The sequence below is a fragment of the Argiope bruennichi genome, chromosome X2 (assembly GCF_947563725.1).
Source record: "Argiope bruennichi chromosome X2, qqArgBrue1.1, whole genome shotgun sequence".
Classification (NCBI taxonomy): domain Eukaryota; kingdom Metazoa; phylum Arthropoda; class Arachnida; order Araneae; family Araneidae; genus Argiope; species Argiope bruennichi.
The window spans coordinates 110,469,458-110,493,037 of NC_079163.1; the positions used below are offsets into that span (position 1 = coordinate 110,469,458).

Here is a 23,580-nt window from a genome sequence, read left to right on the forward strand (position 1 = left end):
GATTGCAGAATTTCCACCGAACAGACAGACAGAGCAGAAGGCAGAATTAATTAAAATATGTTAATAATTAATAAAAACACGCCACATAATTTAGGATCCTCATAACCCAGATCTATCTTGGAAAATGAAAACAACTATTCCTTACAGAATACATAGACAAGTTGTTCTTCAAATTTCTTAACTAAGTTATTTGTTTCATGAGATCAATTGAATTGTTTAAAAGCTTATCACAACTTATTACTTTGAATGAATAAATATAAATTAGAAACAACCAGTAAATTTTCCTGATTTTATATGGTTTTAAAACCTTTTAGCAAAGTATTATTTCCGACCTACCACTTGCTTAATCACAAACAGCGTACTATATATTCAATTTTAACACTACTTTTGTAACTGATTTCTCGAATACTTATTTAAATATCCAGAAAAGTCATACTAAACAACACGGTTATTTTATACTGTACTTTATTTTTATAATCCCATAATAGTGTCCCCATACAGTATAATGCTAATTTGTATTCTTTTAAAGCTGAAATACGCCACAATTTGCAAAATATTAGTCTTAAATTTGAAAGGAAGGTTGAATTTCAAAGGAACATTTTGGCCCATAGAAGCTATACTTTGGAAAGGTATCTTTCTAAAAACAGCATTTTTTTTTCGGAATTAAGCTACACGTCAATAGTAAAAATACGAAGCTATCCAATTATCTTTTAATACGAGTATTTTCAGTTATAATTTCTCGAAAAGAGTAGTGGAAATAGAAATCAATAAAATAGCTCCTTGTTTCGCATTAAGAAAATTGTTCCATCAAAGTACTGGTGGCTAACATAAGATATTAACCCCCTTTGAAATGAATCTGCAACCACAGTTTTTAATAGAATTTATTTATGAAAATGAAGTAAATGGATATATGGTGAGAAACCAATTTTATGACATCATGAAATTCCTTGAAGAATCACTCAATAATCCAAAAAGTGCAATCAACACCATGCGTTCGCTAACGAACATGCATGGTGTTCATGCATAATGTTCGTTATTTAACTTCAATTCCAGTTTCATAATTAACAACCTAATAAAAATGAATGCTGAAATAATATCATACAAAACATATCAAAAAATGGGCTTATGGCAGAAGAAATTAAAACTGCATACTGATTCACATTTGCATCACTTCCATTTTCGTTCGTTCTTTAATTCACTATGAATAGTTATCATGGTAGCTTGATGGTAAACATTTATTATTGGGACTGAGGGCACAAATTCGAAACTATGTTCCACTCAAGATCTATCATTTATGCAGTCCTGGTGGGCATTAAATCTAATGTCGAGGATCAAATGTTCCTCTGCTAATGCTGCCGGAAGTTTGTAAAGTACAGATATTGTACCTTAATCTGACTACAATTCAAAATTACGACGTCTGCCTCAAAATAATCTTTGCATTCCTTCAAAATGAGTCTAGAATTTAACTAACTAAGCTAAGCTGATCATTTTGAATAATTTAATAACTAGTTAGTGAAATAATTTACTTGTAACGCCGTTGGTTTGAAAAAAAAACATTTGTTGTTTTTTATTTCATTAAAAAGGGCCTTTGTTGAAAAAAAATGGTTTTTTCTTTCATCAATTTTTATCCAAAATCCAATTTTTAAATACTTTTCCAATATTCTTTATACTTATTAATACACAGTTACACAAATTTCATTGAACATTAATATAAATCCAGAGAAAAGTTAATTCGAGTATTGGACTTATTATTAGATAATTATATCTGAATATGTATTTTTGAAAATTAATAATTAAAATTTCCTCTCAGATTTTTTTTTATTTTTAAAAGTATTTAAAATTAAAGCTCCTATTACTTTCTTGAAAACTGAGACTCAACACTTCCTTCATAGATTTTATTTTCGAAAATATTATAAATAAAAGTTTTAATATTATCGAAATCAGTTGGTAAAATCTAAAAACATTAAATCCATCTTTTAATTAGAACAATGTCTAACAATTTTAATAGATAAAATACAAACTTTATAATAAATAACTTATCCATCTAAAGCTATTCAATTTTAATTTAAAAATAAAATATGAAAGCTTATTTAGTCCTTAAAGAAAATCGAGGCACATATTCAACTATGGTTAAATATTACTCAAATACGAAAAGAAATATTTAGATTATTTTTTCAGCATTTAAATAGTTTGGCATTGTTAATAAGAATAATAAACAATACAAAAGTAACACTGTTGTTTTTATTTCATTGTTTCCACGTTCTTTGAATAACAGTGAATGTATATTAAAAAAAAAAAAGTAGCTAATTTGTAACCTACGAAGAAGAGCTTCTAACCTATATAATACTTTTAGATACCCCTTTCTACGATATTGCCGAAAAAGGCTACCGTATTTTTGTACAAAAGATTTCATCTTCTATACAAGATTCCCAATTGTGAAGGGATCTAAATACCAGACAGCTTCCTATCCGTCACAACATAATGTTTGATTGACAGCCAAACTGGCGAAAGGTAATTGCGATTGTAAATTTATGAGCCATAAACGACTCCGCATCGGCTATACAGCTTCCGGTGGTGGACTTCAAATTTTACGACCCGATAAAATAACGACGAAAAAGAAGATTTAGAAGAAAGATCGCGGCAACTTATTACATCTGACACAAATTAAGATGAGTGAGGATTGCTTGTTGCAGGGATCAAAGAGATTAAATGTCTGGCACACGTTTTGGAAGGGAAATTTGTTGTGTGAAGGACATGCGAAAGAAGGGAAATCTTCTGAATATTTTCTATTACAAGCAAAACAAAAAAATATATATGGCCAGCAAGAAAGTATATATTATATCATTGTGAATAGATAACATTGCCAAACTGGATTTAAATTATTTAATCGTATAAGAATATATGCTGGCAATATTCTTTCTAAATATTTTTCATTTGCTCCTCTTAACCTTCAACAGCAAATTATTTTGAATTCTTTTTAAATATTTTACTTAATATAAAAGGTTGAGGGTTCAACTGCTTATCAATAAAAAAGAATTCTTTGTATGCAAAAATTATTTTATTAGTATACAAACATTCATCTAGTACAGGGATGTCGAACCAGTGGCACGCGTGGCATTGATGGCACGCGACGCAATATTTTGGGCACGCCACCGATCAAAACGGTTTCTATTTTAATTCAAAATAACAAAGCTCACTATGAAGTATTATGAGCAAATGCGAGTATTTTCATTCCATTTAAAAAAGGCACATATATTTGTATGGCTGTTAAAAAATTTGCTTGCCGAGAAATAAATTGATTTGAAAAGAATTGTTTCAGTAACTAATGGTGCACCAAATATGGATAGTAGGTAAAAAAAATATATGGTTTCATTAGTTTATTTCAAACAGACGTAGGGCATGCGATTCTTGAATTCTACTGCATTATTAACCAACAAGCCTTGTGTCCTAAGGGTGGTTTAACATCTCTTGATAATGTAATGGCGTTTTGTCACAAAAATAGATAATCTCATATCTACGAAAGCTTCAAATAAGCGAAAGTTTGATGCTTTGTTGGATGAAGTCAACTCAGTGTATAATGGCTTACTAATGTATAATAATGTTCGTTGATTGAGCAGCGGGAACGTACTTCAAAGATTTGTTGACTGCTTGGAAGAAATCAGATTGTTTCTGCAATATGAGGGGCAAATTGAACAATATCCAAGATTGTTGGATGTTATGTGACTCTAAAATTTGATGATTTTTATAGATATATGCCAACATTTCAATGAATTGAACGTAAAGCTTCAAGGCACAAATAAAACAATTATCGTCATGATGGATTTCTTTCGCGCTTTTGATACTGGACTGCATGTTTTCAGTAACGTTATTATTACAAGTAACTACAAAAGTTATTTGTAAAGTTACAAAAAAGTGTTCCTAAATTTGAAAAAAAAAAACGTATCAGAGATTTAGATGTACATGAGAAACCAGACGAAGAAAAAGTTATTGAAGAATTTATTTCCGTAATTGATTCTTCAATCAAGGAATTTACTGCGAGATTTTCTCAGTTCAAAGAATTATCGGAAACGCTCAAGTTTATTATGTATCCTGATGTGACTTCATTTGATAAGGTGAATTAGTCCCAATTAAATTAGTTGAAAATTAAAGAATTTGAAATGCAGCTGATTGATTTCCAGTCTAGTTCAATATGGATTCAAAAATTTCTTGAAACTAGGAAAAAGTTGGAATTGATTGAAACAGAAAGATTAACAAGCAATATAAGTAAAAATGCCAGTAATGAAATTTTGGAAACATGGAATTCGATTCTAGACACATTTAACTATTTGGAGAAGCTAGCTCATGTTATTTTAACCATATTTTCATTTACCTATGCCTGCGAGTCATTATTTTCAGAGATGAATAACATTAAAGACTCTCTTAGAAACCGTTTGGCAGATGACTGCAATTCAGCGTGCATTTTGATAAAAGTAACATCTTACAACCCTAATATAAGTTATTTGTCATCTAATCTGCAATAACAGAAGTCACACAAATGTTACTTTAATTTGAATTACAAGCATAACTAAAACATTTACTACTATATAGTGTAAAATGTATTTTTTCGCAGTAAATAAAGAGTTTTGATTTGCTTTTATTTAGTTTTATTATTTTCCCAATAATCACACGTCAAAATCATTTGAAGGCACGTTTATACCTCATTAAACATTTCTTTAGAAAAAATGGCACGTTAATCCATAAAGGTTCGCCACCCCTGGTCTAGTATATGTCCTTATCTCTATCGTTTTATGCTAATATCTGCGACATTAAATAAAGAAGCTTCTTTTTAATCGATTTATACCACTAAAGTCGTTTTTAAATAGGATCGCAGCGTTCAGATAATTAATTAAAGCATTCTTCCTTTTTATGGAAAAATAAGGAATACATTAACGAATTGAAGTAAAATAATTAAACTGAGTAGAAATTTATCAAATAGCACTTATTGAATCTGCTTGTGAAAATCAGAGGTTTAGTATATACAAATTTAATTTTACTGTTGTACTAAAGAGACTACATTCATTGAACTTTCAAATATACAGAGTGAACTCTGAAATATACAAATATATCAGCTATAAGAAATACGAAGAGGCAAAAACGGCAAATCGATAACTGCTGAAAGCCTTTTATTTTGCGATGCTTTACACTTGAATAACGTGCTTATCTCCAGTTTTCCAACTGATCAGTGTTATTATTAAAAATTATGCAAGCCTCACAGTCAGAGCCCTTTCAAAAACTCCCAGTGACACCTTTCAGAAATTAACAATATGTCCTCAACTATTGCAGCAGTAATGGAGAATTTTACTCCTAGGTAATCATGTCAGTATCCCCCCATTCTTAAAATCTTCAAATTCCTCGTACACAGTCAAATTTTAAATGACTAAAACCGAAACCAATTTCATCAACGGAGAAAGGCGCGCTCTATCTCTCATCCGGATGGCATTTCTGGCCATACTTTACTATCCATTTTTGGCATGCTTTTCTGTTTCTTACCTTTCCTAATATTTTACATGCTGAATTTTACCTCACGCTGAAAATCTTATTATTGTTAGTCTTCCGTGTGTGATAAATTTATTTTTAAGCTAAACGCAATGTTTGAACCCTTGCTTTTGATCCAGTTATAAGTGCTCTTTTTAACTTTTGTATCAAAAAAATTCAGCAAAACAAATTTCAATAATAAATCAAAAAAATAATTTCTTCTCATTTCGGAAATTTATGAATGCATTTTCAAAGAAATTTGATCATTGTCTATCAAATAAATTCCATGGTAACCGCTTTTAATGCAATTTTTTTCACAAATTAAATACAGTTTAAATTGTTACGAATTCTTAATATAAAATCAAGAGTTATTTTGACTTGCGTTCATTTTTCAGCTGTAACGAATTAATTATTTTCAATTATAACGAAATATCCATTACATTATTGTAAAATTTAAATTCTATAGAAAGCTATTATTTAGAATATAGCTATTTATAGAATTAGGTTAGCAGTTCAAGGAATTAATTATCTTGCTATTGTTCATTGATATTTATTCAGATTACAATTTTCACTTAATTATAATTCAAGTGTTAAAATTATTGAATATCGTTAAGTTCTTTAAAATTTCCGGAATTTTAAACCATGAATAAAATATTTATTGAATTAAAATACACAATCGAATCATTGGATTAACATGAATAAGAGAATGAATAACTAACAACTTCCCCAACAATTTGTTTACAGAAATATTTCAACGTCTTCGTTCTTGTTATCGGACATTTCTAACTTGTTTATGATAATAAACGTGTATGCATTGATCGACATATACAAGCAAAAAAGTTCTACAGCCAAAAAAATTGTGATTTTAATTCGGTATTCGGAAATCAATAATTAAAACATAAAAAAATTTTGCTTGAAATTCGAGAGAAATTAATTCAGAAATTCGAGTTAATTTCCTTCTTGAGAGGAAAATTAACTCTACAAGGTGGAGTGATTCATTATCGCATTATTATTGTTTCCCCTATGACTTTTGGATAATTTGACAAGTGATTTATCAAATTGTTATTTACTACATTTTTGATTTCAAGTGAGAAAGAGTTTTAAAAAAATTTAATTATAGATTAATTAATTAAATACCAAAACTTTAGTTCGAGATTTAAGTTTTAATTACTTTTCTGCATTCTTTTCTCTCATTTATATAGAATTAAACCACTTTAGATGGAAAACGAGAATCATGTAGAATATAATTAATTAAGTTCAGCCAATAAATGTTACGATGGAACTGTTAAAAAGAGTGAAATTTAAAATATCCATTCCAGATTTTTTTTAAAAAAAATCCTTATTTAATAGGATCTTTGAGGTTATTCTTAAGTACGCTTGCATGAGGGCTGTTGAGTGTCTTAATGTATAAAATTCATGTTGTTAATATAGCTTCTGAAATAAAAACAAAACAAACCGTATCTTCTGGGGGAAAAAATCCATCTTTTGGGAATTTAAGAATAAATGCCCTGCATGATAAAAACCATTTCGTTTGGCGTATATTATACTTAAAATTTTATTATTCATTTCAGACTTGTGTACTATAAACATGAGTTTATGCTCTTTTAATATACAACTCATTTATATATTTGTTTGTTCAGCACTTATACTATATTCTTTAAATATGGCTTATTAATAAGTCTTACACATTTAAGATTGATAAGATTGATATAAACTTTCAAATAAATTAACTTAAAGAACGCATGAGCTGACAAATAAATTTAATAAATTTTTGTACTCCATAAAAAAATATTTTATGCTTTCGGGATTAACAACCTGGATAGAAATAACATTCTTAGACTGATATACGTTGTGTTATGTAGAAAACTGAAATTTAAAAAAAAAATGAATTTCGCAAACAAGATTACAACGAATATATATCTTTTATATCGAAAAAGTAGATCAACTTAAACAGGTCATCAGTTTTCTCTAAGTCTTAAAAATATGCAAATGTAGTCACAGCAGAAACGAAATTAAATATTTTTATTCATTGTTACTTAAACTTGCATTGTTTTCTTTTGCAAGAAAAGTAAAATTACTTTCTTTCTTTTTCTTCTTCAATGATTTGATTGGAAAAGCACAAACAAATGCTTTGTATGCATTAATCATTGACCAAAGACGAAGTATTTGATAATTTAATTTTAATTTATTAAGAATAATTTAATTTTGCAAATTTGCTTAATTTTCCTTAATTTTGCAAGAATTCATTTTTTTTTTACCGCTTAAGAGTGTTGCAACTAATGAAACATTCTAAAAGCAGAACTGAAGAAATTTCTTAGTTTGATTCTGATAAGAAAAAAAAATCCTCTTACTTGGAAATAAATTGCTTTTTTAACAATCGTATTTTTACTTATTTTGATTTTGAAAATATTAACTGCAGTAATACTTGTAAACTGCTGGTTGTGATTTTCCGTTGTATTTGTCTTATTTTTGAAATGAAGGAATCTTTAGATTGAGAGATCATTCGAAGCATTTTTTTGTAAAAAAGTTGCATCATATATTAGAGCGGTAAATTAAAGATAATAAAGTATTGCTTTTAAAAATATAGTACGAGTATCATATATGCAGTTCACTTGCCAAATCCATTAACTCCGTAAAACAGAAAGTGAGAAAAGGGATAAGATTATATACTTGGTTTTCTTAAAAATTCCATTTCAAATATAAATTTAAATAAACATTGAAGAATGTATTATTGCAGATTTGTCTTTTAATGAATCATATCTTTATTCTTTATCCTTCTTTCAGTTCTGTTTCTAGGACTATTGTCTATGAATACGGTCTACATTTTTCAGATTTAGTGGTCTATTTTCTACAGGTTTTCTAGTAGTAATGACATTAAAATTTGTATTTTTATTAAAGTCGTATTTAAATTGTATGACATTGGCCTTCGACCTTTCCAATTTCCTTCACACTATTTTCAGGAAATTTACAACTATCCCTGTAACTGTTACTTTCCTGTTAACGACGGTTCTCTAATGACATTGTTGAGAAAAATCCTGAAGAGTCATTTAAATAATATTAAATAGCGAAAGTTTTCTTTTTAATAGGTTTAAAATATTCCAGCAATCATCTGGTGAGAAAATTTGTTGAATTATTTTCGAATGTAACTCGATAATAGCAAAATTTGAATCATTATACAAATAGCCATGATCACTTACTAAACATTTCATTATTTCAGCTCTTATTTCTGAATACACTGCAATACTGGGACTGCAGCGCATGCTGCGGTATGCGTTGGAAGATCTATATAATCAGTTGAGTAAATTGGTCTCTAAAATAATAAATATGTTTTTCTAGTGTCAATAATTTTTTTTCATTAATGGTTTTGATCCTTATTGTTTGGAAAATGAATTATGAATGTAGAAAATTAGGAATATATTAGGTACATTGACGTTAAAATATAAAGCGAAATTTTAAAAAAATGGAGTTAATCAGTTTGGCTTATGAATGTCTCATATAATAGTAGAACTGTTTACGAAAGAAAAATTATTTACGAAACTCCAATTTTAAGTATAATAAGCTATGAAAGTACAAATTTATTTGTACACATATGTGTCTTTGTACCGTTAAAATTCAAAATAATTGTCGAAGACAATAATCATAGTACAGTTTTAATCTTGTGCGGTGAATGAAATAAATATTTAGAAGCTAAATATTTGTAACGTACAGATAGTAAACAAAAATTATTCATTTTATATAATATTTTACGAATAAAAAATTCTGGTGTAAAGTAAATATCGTCTCCTAATTTGCAAAACTGCATTATGTAAATTATTCAAATTAAAATATTTTTGTTTAAATTTCCAATTTTGGAGCTACGCAAGGTATATTTTACGACAAACCTTGTAATTTGGTTAGTTGATGTGAAAGACACCTGAATCGGCAAACACTCCCCCCTCCTCCAAATATTTCTATAATATTAACGGAAGAAAAATTGGCCCTAACGACAGATTTAACGCACACCAGACTATTTATACAACGAATCTACATGGAAACGGATCACGAACTTGTAATGAATCCATGAATCAGTAACCATCCGCAACCTTGGGAACTATCTAAAACCATGCGAACAGAAGCGGAATAATGATTTCTCTGAATCAATTGGATTTCCATTTGTTACAGTTTAACTCGTCAATCCATTGGTTAAGCAACCATACATTTGTTAAGATTTACCATGATATTTTCCAAATGTAGGATGACATTAGTTGTGACAGTTTTATTTATTGAGAATTGATGTTCATTTCCACGATAGAATTTTTAATTTTTTATATTATACAAATTTTCTGATTAATCTTTTTTTTTACAACTTTCTTTCTTTCGTTTTTTCTTCCCCCCCCCCTCTGTCTCTTATCCCTTATTTTTGAGCTCAGTGAAAGTGGAGCACTTCATTCATTAAACTTGTTCATGAATTTGTTTACTGGAATATTTTTCAACTGAGCTATTCTATAATCTGATCAAATCTTCAGTAGACAGCTATTTTCGAAACAGAAACACATTATTTGTTGTTGATCTTTCCGTCTCTAGGGAGATTGTTTTCTTTCCACCGACTTACTTTCTTGTAAAGAACCGGTAAGTTCTGAAGTTGTTAGCTATTTCACTCTATCGCTAAAATCCATATATGATTATTTTTCAGAGACTTAAAATAAATACACTGAAATTTAATCCTTAATAAATGGAAAGTGTCGTCAAATCAAAGGTAACTTATTAAAGATTGCTATAAAAATTAATAACTATTAAATTTCACCTTTAAACAAAATATTTCTTAGCAATAAAGCGTAGATTTCTTGTGTTTAATTATTTAAATAATAAATGCCGACAAACATAAAATGTTTTCTAGAAATTTAAATGAAGTTCTAGTAGCTATCTTCATGAAAAATAATATTTCTTGGATTAATAATTTAAAAGAAAAATAAACAATTTCGAAATGCAAGGAAAAATCATAAACGCTAATATTTTAATTTTAAAAATCAATTCCTTAAATATTTGTCTATTTTTCGACGATAGATATGCCCTGAATGAACTAGCGACTATATAATGGATCATGAAGACATTGTCACTGATGTTTTTTTTTTCAATTCGTAAATAAGACCTTAGTGACCTTATAGTGGTATTGGCTCCGAATTGAAAAGTCTCAAGACCCAATTCTATCTAACGTTTTAATATGCGTTTTTAGACATAATCTAAAGAATTGTGTTTGTCGGATTAGAAAGGATTCAAAAATTGAAGATTCATCAAATTTTCTATATCAAATTTTTTGTTGAGTATATATTTCTTTTTCGTATACGAAAAGGTAAAAATAACACAAATTATTATTGATTTCTGTTTTCTAATTTGTTTCATTTTTCTAAAATTCTTAAAAAATCAAAATATTAACCATTTTAAAATTTAATTTAAAAAATAATAGCAATAATTTCAATAGTCTGTATTAAGAAATACGGAACTCTGATAAAATTAACCATAAAATTTAATTTTGGGCAATAGTTTAGGGAAAAGGCTTTTTAAAATGGACGATGGATATCAGTTAAAATGCTAACCTACCAAAAATAAATTATTTCTATCAGTTCAGTTTCAAAGCTTACCATAGTATTACTAAATAAAGTCTTCTTAAACGAATCGTAAATTTCTTCAAAGAACTTTAAAAGTATTTTTTTTTTCCTTATCAGGACTGAAAGATGATCAGATAGAATTTTTAAAAAAAATTTACGAATTTTTTTTAAGTAGCGAGAGGAAGTAGAAATTAATTTGGGAGACTAGATGGAGACACAGATAAACCGTCAGCTGCTCATTCAATTTGGATAATGATTTCCCGTTAATTTGGCGTTAACTTAGGCTCGAAATTACCTCGTTTGAATTATTACCACCAACTGAGCTTATCGCATTTAATTGCTGCGGTGTCTGCTCAAATCAAACTGACTCGGGAAGGGAGTTAAATAATTTTATTATCTTGCTTCTTCGGAGCTTTTAATTTTATTCAGAAACGTTTATTTTCAAAAAAGAAAAGAGAAAAATATTAATTGACTTTCTATCAGATTCTTTGGGCAGCAATTTAATTGCTCATGATCGAAAATTAACTCTATTCTGAAAAATTATTCGATTTTTAAATCAAATATGTTTTTGGGTTTTTTTTTTGTTTTGGTTTTTTTTTTTTTTTTGGATAAATAACATACTTGAATGCAATGAGCATTAGAAAAATAACTAATAATAATAATTGTTATTTTTTTCTTTTATTTTTAATAAACTTAAATGTATATTTTTTAAGACAATGGAGGATAACAGTGATTATAGTCGTTTAAAAAACTATGTATTCCCACAAAAACTATTTTTATAGTGTGAGAAAGATTTTTCAAATATTAACATTTTTTTTTTAATTCCATAATTATTTTCTAAACATAACCACGTCTTTACTGAGTTATAAATGCCAAAGGAAACAAGTACGTATCTAAGATAAAATACCTCTGAAAATGATGTTAGTTTTGATTCAAATAACCAAGGGATGAGAAAATAGGCTTATGCGTGAAATTCACAAAGGAATTCCCACCACCACCGCCCTATTTTGACATCCAGGGAAGGCTAAATGGCCCCCGTCTCGACAGCGGGAAATTTCAGATTGAAGTAGAAAGGGCCGACAGCAGTCACGTCACAATCCTTCCTGTGGAAAATGGAAAATATATCTCGACTCCCCAGCATTGTTATGACCGCCAAGGAAGCGAAAGCCTACTTACTCAAAAGTATCATCATCCGCGATCTCGTAGTACTTATTTAGGAAAAGTTACTTATTTATATAATGTGTGATGTGAGACTTATTAAAAATTATCTGTTTGTCTTAAATCTACGTAAACAAAAATTCGATATCTTTCATCCAAAACATGTGATTATTTTAAGTTCATTGTAACATGGCACATGCTAAACAAGCTGGCTAAGAAATGCTGAAATAAGGGAAATTTTCAAATACTCATTTAAAATGTAACGTTTCATAAAGTGATAAAAATCCTCTCCTGAATCCATATCAACTATAAAGACACTTCATAATACAAGCAATGAACAAATATTTTCATTTATTTACTTTCATTTTTTGTTTATTTTTATTTTTTATAAATTTTATTTATTTTTTGTCTATTTTTATTTAAATATATATTTGATTCTGAGATTCCATGAATACATGTAGGAGATCAAAACAAGAATTATTAATTACTGATGAACATAAGAGATAAATACAGAGTGTCCCAAAAATGTGCAAAGCTTTTGAATAATTATTCATAAGCAATTAATAAATTACATCAAAGTTTTGAAATATCAATGAAAACTTTTATCAGCTATCAAAAGTTTTCCGGTTCTAAATAATTCATATAATACACTTTCGTTGTTAACATTAAAAGGATATATCCATAAACAACGGCTTAATCAATCTTCAACTATTCTACAACTGATAACTCTATTTTGATAGAGAAATACCAAATGAACATATCTAAATGTTAAATGTGTAGAGTAGTTTGTCAGTGTAAGAATAAATTGTTTTTCTTTGAGAATACCAAGATTTGGTGATGTTTATCTGATTTTAAAGCACCTATACATTGAGTTACGCATTTAAGAGGTACTTAAGATCAAAGAAAAATATTGCAAATAAAGAACAACAATGCATTATTGTGGCAGAGTGAGATGCCTGTATTGATGGATTGCGCAGATCGTTAAAACAAAAAATAAAAACAGTAATGAACTTCCAACTGAATCATCAGATCTCATATCGATGTATTTTTTTCTTGTGGATACACGAGATAAAATTTATAGTTCAAAACCAGCTAAATAAATTTATTTAAATCATTTATTAATCAAGAATGAGCTTCTTTTGCACTATCTACAACTTCACAGGAAGTTTTTATCGACAGCTTCTGCTGAATAATATACAAGAATTCTTAAACTTTCGATAATTGACAAAATTCTGCATTTTATTAATATGTTGTAAAAATTAGTTCATTAGCTTCAAAAATTTAATGCACGTTGTTTATCAATTATAGTACAGTTATTCGACTTCTGTGTATATTATTTGCAAATATTATATCCCAAGCATTTTGTTCCTTTATTTTTACCTCAGATTACTCGTGATTTTTTTTAAATCCAGGAATTACATAGAGCTTTTTATGCTACTAATAATGTTTTTAACTATTTTTTTTTTCGGAAAAAGAATTATCTTATCGTGTTGAAACCTTTTGCAATTTTCACATAAAAAGTTTTAAAAAGAAAGATATAAACGTTGTCTTTAAAACGTTTCAACTCTCATATATTTATATTGCCTAATTTAGGCATTAAAGAAAATTCTAAAACTATTCCTCGGTGTTAATTCTTTATTAAAAAAGTTTCTTCTAAATTTCATTAAAGGTTGTATAAGAAATCTCATCACGCTAGGAAAATGACTTTGGAGCCTTTTTTTTCCCACCAAAAACGTAATTTAAAGACTTGAAATTCAGAATATCTTTTCATTTTACTTTCAAATCGTAATTTAGTTTTTGTACACTGCAAAATCTTTCATTTCCAAGAATCTTTTTTATAACATATGAGCATTATTACTAAAAGACAAATAATTCAGTAAATTTTATTTCATTTCTATATAAATAATTAAAGATTTAAAGCAATTCAACACCATCTAATATGTTCAGACAACAAATGAAATGAGTTTTGAGATTTTCAAATGAAAAATATCATTGTACATAAAACTGAGCACTCATTTTCGTTCACATCAATTCGTTCATATTAGTATGAGAGATGCCTAAAAATCCTTTTTATATTCCGAAAATATTTTTAATTGTTAAATACTGTTTAAATTTGCATGTTCCTCCACAAGAACTGACACAAATCTATGAGCAGCGGTAGCCTGTTGGTAAGATCTCGATTTCACGACCGTGGGATCTAAGTTCGAGAACCAATCGCAGCAAAGAACTGCCGTGGAAGTGGGTCTGTTGAAAACTAAGTCCATCTGGGACAAGTGGCTGACGCTGGGGTAATGCGAAAGCTTGGAGAGGAAGTACTAGCCTAAGTGTCGTCCTCATCATTTGAATGCGGTTCAAAATTACGAGATCAGTCTCAAAATAGCTCTAGAGTTGCCTTAAAAAGCCGACGCTAATATATCTAAACCCAAAGTTATGGAAATGAAAAAAGTTAATGAGTATGATTTTTTACTTTATGTAAAAATAAATAATATAAATAGATAATTTGGGTGAATAAATTTGAAAAACTTTAATACAAGTTCTGGTGCATTTTAAATTAATTTAGTTAAATATGTTGCCATTTTCTTCAATCAGCGCAAATCTATATATCTCCTAAAATACAGCATGGCAAACATACATACAAACAGCATACAGATTCAAATTAGCTGTCTTTTCATTAAAATGAAATATTTTTATATATTATTTTTTTATACAAAATATGCCAAAAAAAAAATCATTAGATCAAGCATTGCATTGCGCCTCCATACTATTTTTAGAGCCTCATGACTCCTTGCTGATTTTATGAAAGATGGATTTTATTATGGAATTTTATTATTTACGGAATAAAAATGAAATTTTGTAGCATATTTATAAACAAATAGAAATGTAGAAAGCGCGTAAATACTGATATAAAAATTAATAAATCAAAATAAAGATAATCAGTAGAAAAGTTTCAAATTAATTTTATTTTAATAGGTTCATCATCATTTGCGATCGTCTGCTAGAAGATTGCTCTCCTCATACATGAAACACATTACAAATCAAAGATTCATTCTTGAAAAATTATTTGTGAAGATATTTTTAAATGACTGTAGCTTATTTTGAAGCATAAGTATTTTGAAAAGCCAGCACACTACAGGAACAAATTCTATGGCATTGTGCATCGGATGACTTTTATCTCTGTATTGCAGTTGCCACATTCGGAAACTGAAACAATGAAGATTATCTAAGTAAAAGGGCATGTCTGAAACAAACATTATCTCTTGTCTACTTCATTCCACAGCTTTCTTTGATAGCCTCTAATTTATATGCATTTCCCTGTTTTTCCGTTATCCCACTTCTTTTACCAGATGTTTATTATAGCAAACATTATTTGAAATTTCATGAAACAGGTATAGAAAATTATTTAGATAGGAAGAAGGGATTCTCTTTCTTGGGGGTTTCTTTGCCTCACTGAACAGCGTATTTGACTAAGCATCCAAAATGAGTTTTGAACCATAGCCGCAGAATATGCTTGTAGATAAGCGAAAAAAATTTGAATTTGTTGGCATAAGAAATAGTGTGATTCAGGATTTAAAATTTCCATCGACAAACAATTTATCTCAATTTTTATTTGTATTGAAATCCATCAAATCAAATAGGAGGTATTTTAGTTCGAAAAATTGTACTTAAATTCAGCTTTAGTACACTTCCAGTTTGGTGAGGGGATTAATGTATTATGTTGCCACATGAAAGGATATGTATTCGTTTTCTGGATAAGGCTTCGGTGTAAGGCATGAAACAGCAGTCAAATATCCATTGTCTCGTTATAAAAAATTTAAAAAAATGTCATTCTCTTACTCAGACGAATATGAACGTATTAAAATATTTTCCTATTGTTTGTGGTTAACTTTTTTTCAACCGCCTATTCCATCCCCAACAGCAGCTATCCATAAATTTAACCCAAATTTACATCTGGTTATCAAAATAATAGAAACACCACAAAAGAATTCTTATTAATAAGGCGTAGAGCCACCTTTATCATATAATACAACGTGGATTCGCATGGGAATAGAATCATACAGATACAGAATAGTGTTTAAAGGAATATTGTACTATTTTTCTTTCGGATATTGTGAAAGTTCAGGTGAGATGCCAGTGAAGTATATCGATTACAGACTGAACTCATTAAAATAGACCATAACGGTTCGAGTATATTGAGGTCGAGAGATTGTGTGGGTCAGATAGATGTTTCACTTCATCCTCATGTTCACCAAACAGCTATTGGAGAAGTCCCGCTGCATGAATAGGAGCATTATCACCTCGGAAAATTCCCTTTCCTGCAGGAAACAAACATTGCATCATAGGATGAACCTGGTCAGCTAAAACTTCACTATATTTCTCCCTAATGATGCTTCCTTTCAACCACGATACGACTACTCATACCATGACATATCCAACTCCATGATTGAAGCTGGAAGAAGACAGGTACAGGTGTCCTTCAAACGTGTACCCGTCCTGTTGTGAGGAAAAGTGTGAAAGTTGTTCGTTTGACAATTTTTTTAGTAATTATTTTCTACTTATCAGTCGACAAGGTTTTATGATTATAACACTACTGTAGACAACATTTGTCATTAACATCTGTGAGAAGAGGCTTGGGAATTGCTATTCTTCAGTAAATGCTTTGTTTATGAAGGTGCCTCCTATTTGCAATTAATGACACTGGAGAGTCCAGGTGCTGATTGAGCTCTGCATTCAATTTGGCTGCCGTTATTTTCTTTTTTGACATTACAATCCGCGTCAATACCTTTCGGTATCTTTCACTCAGTTTCTCCCTCCATCCACTATTTTGCTTCGAGGACTTTCTTGGGAATTCGTACAATTTACGCATTTAGTGAAGAAAAGTGCTTTAGGTATTAATTGAAATTGATTGAAATGGGATTTTTTACAATAAGGCCTTTATCCTCAATAGTAAAAAAGATGCACTCAATAAATGTAAAAAAAGCTTCAAAGATTGAAGAAGGATCGGAAGATAATGCATATTCGAAACAGCCATTATTTATTGTGGCTTAATTTCTTAATTGTATTGTTCACAGCTCTTCGTGCTTTAAAATTTTTTCCTTTGAATTCTGTATTTTTCATTAAAAAAACTATTCCTATCTTTTGGTACAAAAATAAAAAAATGATTTTTAAAAATTCATTTATTTTTATTCTACTTTTTATTATCTAAAATTTTATCGTTCATTATTCTAATTATTACAGAATCTTGTAATCATTTTTCTTCAATTCACTTCAAGATAATGCTTATCTTATTAAAACAAAATTAAATAAATTTAAATAGTTAATTGAAAATATCAAAAACACAATATTTTCACAGAAACACACACAAGTGAAAATAATTTCAAAACTCTAGTACATCACAAAAGAATGGAAATTATGATAACATCGTTACAAGCATAAACAAATTAAATAAAGGAATGTGAAAAGAAATGTTTCTTTATAAATTTTTCGCAGACATTTGCAGCATACTTTAAAACAAATTTTTGTCAAATTTGTTTTTATGCATAAATAAGGTGCTGAAAGAAACATAATAAAATAAAAATAATTCAAATCACTGAAAAGTCTACTCAGCACAAGAAACAATATATCGAGTACAATAGACTAGTTCAGCCAAAATATTTGTAAATTATAATAGAAATGTATAAAACTATTAATTTATAACTATCTGTTCGTAAACTATTAAATATTAAAATAAATATAATCAATCAATATTTTTATTTCATACCACACATTTCTGATTTTTTTTTACTTCCTCGTCATTCAGAATAATTTGTTTTTCATATTAGAAACCTTTTTTGATTAAATGTGGGCGACGCTAAAGAATAATGATGAATATCAGCATATAGCTAATAATACAAATGCAAAATTTCAAACTTTTTAATTTGTTTTTAAGAACTCCACAAGTTGCTCGGTTATTCTTAAATTGAATGTTCTTTGTTGCCGATGTTCTTTTCACAAGTGCAGCTGTTATTACTTATTCAAATAAATTGTCTTCAAAATTAATATCCGTTAATCGGCAAATTTCGTGCAGCATAGTTATTTTGTATTTACTTGCTTAAGGATTTTTAATTTATAAAACATTATTTCTATTACACGCAAATTGGATTTTCATAAATTTATAAATATTTCCCCATTATTTGAAAGAAATAGAGTTGCCGAATGAAATAAATGTATAAATATGAATTGCTCCCTTTAAAATAATCAAAACAATAGACCTTTAAACCACTTCTTCATTCCTTTTCTTGATATTCGGCCAAACATTTGCATCTTTTAGATGATTTTACAGTACTTTTTCAAATCATGGTCAGAAAAATGCTATTATGACCAATAGTGGGGGCAAACAAGAGAGGGTAGGAATTCATTCGAAATTTTTATGCCCGAAAGCCAGCCAAAAAATAAAAAGTTAAATCGCAGTTAACATTCGGTAGTTGAATCGAAACGTTATCTAGATGAATGCATTGCGTCTTTCCATCCATCTTTCTCCTGACAGAAGAATTGTAATTAAAGGATCTTTATCAAGTCCTTAGTCCCTCTTTAGTCCTTAAGTCTCTTTAAATTCCTATGTCTAGAAAAATACCCAGGGGCTTCACACTAATAAATGCAAAGCTATTCCTTGCTATACCAGATGCATTGTGACTGACATTTCTAGAAAATATGTCTTTTTCTTCTCAAATCATTATGATACTTTTAGCTATTAAGACTTCTCATCTAAGAAAGTAGCCTGCAATCATTAACTATTCCAAGCTATGCATTGCCTTGCAAATCCTAAGCGCTGTTTTTGTGTCTGGTTATTAAATGAATCTCTCTCTCTCTCTGTGCGCGCGTGTGTGTGTGTGTGTGTGTGTGTGTGTGTGTGTGTGTGTGTGTGTGTTCATTCTCATCTTCAATTTTTAACCGTTTTTCATTGCAATTTCAGATCTTATTTCTTTCGAAATAGACCTACCTGCAACTCATTCTTCTGATAAAACAAACATATAATTTTATCTTTTCTAAAATTCAGTTAGCCTGTTTTCTTTCGCGTTATTATAAAAGCAGTAAAAATATCAATAAAAGATATCAAATGTACTGCACATCATTGTTTTTAAAGTCCTTAATCAATAAAAGTTATAATTACTTGAAACTTATACATGTGACTTTAGTTTCTACATGAGTCAAAATAGTGAGATTTTTTTACAATTGTTGTATTTTCCTAATAAAATGCTGACATACACATTTTATTAACATTTTAATTTATAATAAATAATTGAACACAGTTTGTATGCAGTTTCTGAATTTAAATTCATCAATGATTTCAATATTACGGGGTGGTTTTAAAATTGCTATTCTCATTGCATAACATAAGACTTGCAGTAGTAAAAATTCTCAAAACAGTGAAAGGAAGTTTCAAAAGGAAATTTAAATGCACAGACGCAAAATATATACAAATTGAAGGAGAGGAATACAATAACGGCGACTTTCATACAGAAACAATAAATATATGGAAATGATGATGTGTACGAGGGGGAAAAATACACGTAAAATTAAATTTCTATGAAGCAAACGCATGCTTCTCACGAACACTCTATTTTTGTACAAAAAATAATTCAGAAAGGGCAAGGAAAAAAAATCTGCAAATATAAAATAAACAAGTATAAAGAATTAAAAAAATAGGAATATTTAAATTAGAACTATAAAAGGCAGGCATACACAAAATTTGAGCAACTAAGTAATTAAAGAGAAAATTATTTAAAAAATATAAAAGGACATAAACGCTGTTTTCCTTTACATACTAAAACCGATAGAAGAATACTATGTTATAGGGTCGTTAGTTAATAATAAGCGGACTTGTTAGCATGTGAATTTGGTATTTTTAAGGTCTGGCAATTAAATTTTGAATTTTTTTTAAAAGATCATTCCTCTAATAATATGCTGAATTGGCAAAAAAAGATTAAAATCTTCTATTGTTTCTTGAAAACTTTGAAATACATCTTGTTATAATATTATGATGATTGATGGTATGCGTGGATCGATCTAAATAAATTCTCCAAATTTTCGGCTGGAATTAGTTCTGATTGCAAAGACTCTCATCGGGGGGCTTTTTTCAGCAAGGGGCTATGATGAAAAGATGTAGTCTCAAATACTTTTGTTAGGACGAAATTCCAAGTATTTCTTTAACTGACTGAAACTGTAAATTAATTATAGGCCACAAACTAATATATTTAATGGATTTATAAACAAAGTTCGTCCATAACTGAAGATCGTATTCAAATTTTCAAAGCCTGATGTTTCTAAAATTAACTTTATGCTGTCGAAGTAAAGTATAAAATATGAATTAATTTTTAATTAACTTAAACTTCGTGTTTAACTGATTTTGAAGTACTTCAGGACTGAAATCTCTGAAAACTTGATGACTTGAAAACTCTGAAAGATAATTATAATATAATGAAAACAGTTTTTAGAGAAACATCTTTATTAGTGAATTAATAAGTAGATATACTTTTTATTTTAATTATTTTCTACTGTTTTTTAGTTATGATTCCTTATTTTTAATATTATGGAATTTTGCAGCAATATTTCCTTAAATTTGCTCCTGGATGATGCTACTCAAACGGAATCAAAATACAATTAAATTCATCGATTTGTCGATAAGTTTTTATTATAATTTATAAAATAAGTAAATTGCTTGCTGATAAGTTAAGATAAATATGTTCTGCATATATTAAAATAGTCTATTGTCATCGAGAATGCACAAGTTTACAAAATTTCACGACTCTAACACACCAGGAATTCAGTGAAAAATGGTTACAAAAATATATATTTGCAAGACGAAAGAAATCAAGTTAAAGAAAAGTGTATCATAAATCTGAAAACTTTGCATATTAAGATATTTTTCTTCTGAAGAAGTAAGGTGTGTATTCAGTAAATAAGAAAAAAAATATTTATCAAATATTTTTCATTTTTAATACAATCGTAAAGAAATATTTTGTTTCCAAAATATTTAAAAAATATTTACCAGCATTAAAATTTACGAAGTTAAATATTTTAATAATAGAAGCATGGAATAAAATGGACTCGTTATAACGGTATAAGAAAGCATTTTTTAATGAACATAAATCAATTATTATTTTTTGTTTCAGATTTGATATTGCCAGACACTTGAGTTACATATCATCATGGAGAAGGATATTGAAGACAATGAAATAATAAAATTTCCATGGAGCACTGATTTGAATGAAACATTCATCACAGCATTATCATGGAACTTATCTAACATATCAGAAGAAACTAACAACACTCCAGAGGATGATGGCGCTTATATTCCTTATGGATTACGTCCGGAAACTTACATTGTACCTTTGGTATTTGCTATTATTTTCTTCATTGGTTTGATTGGAAATGGAACGTTAGTCTTGATTTTTATTCGCAATAGATTCATGAGAAGCATTCCCAATACTTACATAATGAGTTTGGCAGTCGGAGACTTCTTGGTCATTGTTGGAACGGTACCTTTCATTAGTACCATTTACACTTTTGACAGTTGGCCTTATGGAACTGTCATGTGCAAGGTCAGCGAATTTTTAAAAGATCTCTCATCAGGCGTAACCGTTTTAACATTGACTGTACTTAGCATAGATCGATACATAGCTATAGTTAAACCTCTCCATAAATTTACAGGACATGGAGGTAAAACATTCACTTTGATACTGGTTGCAGTAGTTTGGATTATTGCTATTGCAATCGCTATCCCCGGAGCTCATTATTCTTACTTATGGGAAGTAACGCTGTCTCCTGATCGTGTAATATATGTGTGTTATCCTTTTCCTGATGATATGAAACCTTGGTATCCCCAAACAATGATACTGGTAAAATTCTTTCTGTTGTATACTGTGCCACTGAGTCTTATTGCAGTCTTTTATGCTTTGATGGCCAGATACTTGTTCTCTGCATCCAGAGATAATTTTGAGGGAAATGATAGTCATATCCAGAAGAGACGAGGACGAACTAAAGTCGCTAAAATCGTTTTGGTATTTGTTGTTTTGTTTGCAGTTTGCTTCTTCCCAAGTCATGTTTTTATGCTCTGGTTTTATTTCCAACCCAATTCATTGGATAATTATTCAACATTCTGGCATTGTTGGAAAATCTTGGGTTATGTCCTTATATTCTTCAACAGTTGTTTGAATCCAATTGCCCTTTATTTCATTAGTGGCGTGTTTCGAATGCAATACAAGAAATATTTGATGTGCTGGAAGAAAAAGCCTAGAAAGAACTATCTGAGCACCTTCAAAACTCTTCCCAGCTCATCAAATCGCAGTACCGTACGAACGGCGTTAGTTACAAGAATGTAATTTCTTGTGAATGTTTTCTTAACCCATACCTGGTTGTATAAATAAATCATCTGATTAAGCCATCAACCTTGAATGTATGCATGTGTTCTCGTCTTGTTAGTATCAATGTATTGTAAGTAGTATTGATGTTAGAAGTAGTTCTAACAGTAAAATAAATTATTTCTTGCTGTTAATTCTTAGTGTAAAATAAATTCTTTTTCGCTGTTAATTCTGAGTGTAAAATAAATTCTTTCTTGCTGTTAATTCTGAGTGTAAAATAACTACTTTCTTGCTGTTAGTTCTGAGTGTAAAATAAATTCTTTCTTGCTGTTAATTCTGAATGTAAAATAAATCCTTTCTTGTTGTTAATTCTGAATGTATAATAAATTCTTTCTTGCTGTTAATTCTGAATGTAAAATAAATTCTTTCTTGATGTAATTGTTGTTTATATGTCTACATTTCGAATATATATTTTCTAATAAAAAATCAACAAAATGAAAGAAGAGTTTTAAAGTTAAATGTGGATCCTATAAGGGCAATCGGGTATGCACTTTACCAGTTTTTTCATTTTCTTCGTTTTTAATGATCGTAAGAGGTGGAAAATCGGTCTGCAATTTATGTAAATGCAGAATCATGTTTTGGAGGGATAAATAAACAATGCCTTTTTTATCAAATTAATTTATTTATTAACCAGTCCCAGTTACAGCGACGTTCATAATTACCACAATAAAATCCCAATTCCCAAGAGACTGTGGGGTCATTGAAACACCTGTTTTGGCTTCTTATCAGCTTAACAAACTGATTTGAAGAGAATATATTTGAAGCCAGCGGTATCCGACCACGCGTTGCTGTGGCCCAGTCTCATTAAATGGAAGAGAAAGAAAAGAGAAAGCGCACTTTTCTAATATGTTTAATTTCACAATATTTGTGAATACACAATATTTTTTGTTACCCCATTTTCTGTGCACATATAAAGATTGTTTGGT

General features: G+C 29.2%; 1 protein-coding gene across 1 annotated transcript; it reads left to right on the plus strand.

The window, feature by feature from the left end:
* Nucleotides 1-21,442: 21,442 nt before the first annotated feature.
* LOC129959842 (neuropeptide CCHamide-1 receptor-like) lies at nt 21,443-22,859 on the plus strand. The gene has a single exon (XM_056072735.1). The coding sequence runs from the start codon at nt 21,443-21,445 to the stop codon at nt 22,613-22,615; it is 1,173 nt and encodes a 390-aa protein (XP_055928710.1). The 3' UTR covers nt 22,616-22,859.
* Nucleotides 22,860-23,580: the final 721 nt, after the last annotated feature.

Coding starts and splice junctions, on each gene's coding strand:
- LOC129959842 (XM_056072735.1), top strand. CDS start 21,443: ATGGAGAAGGATATTGAAGACAATGAAATAATAAAATTTCCATGGAGC.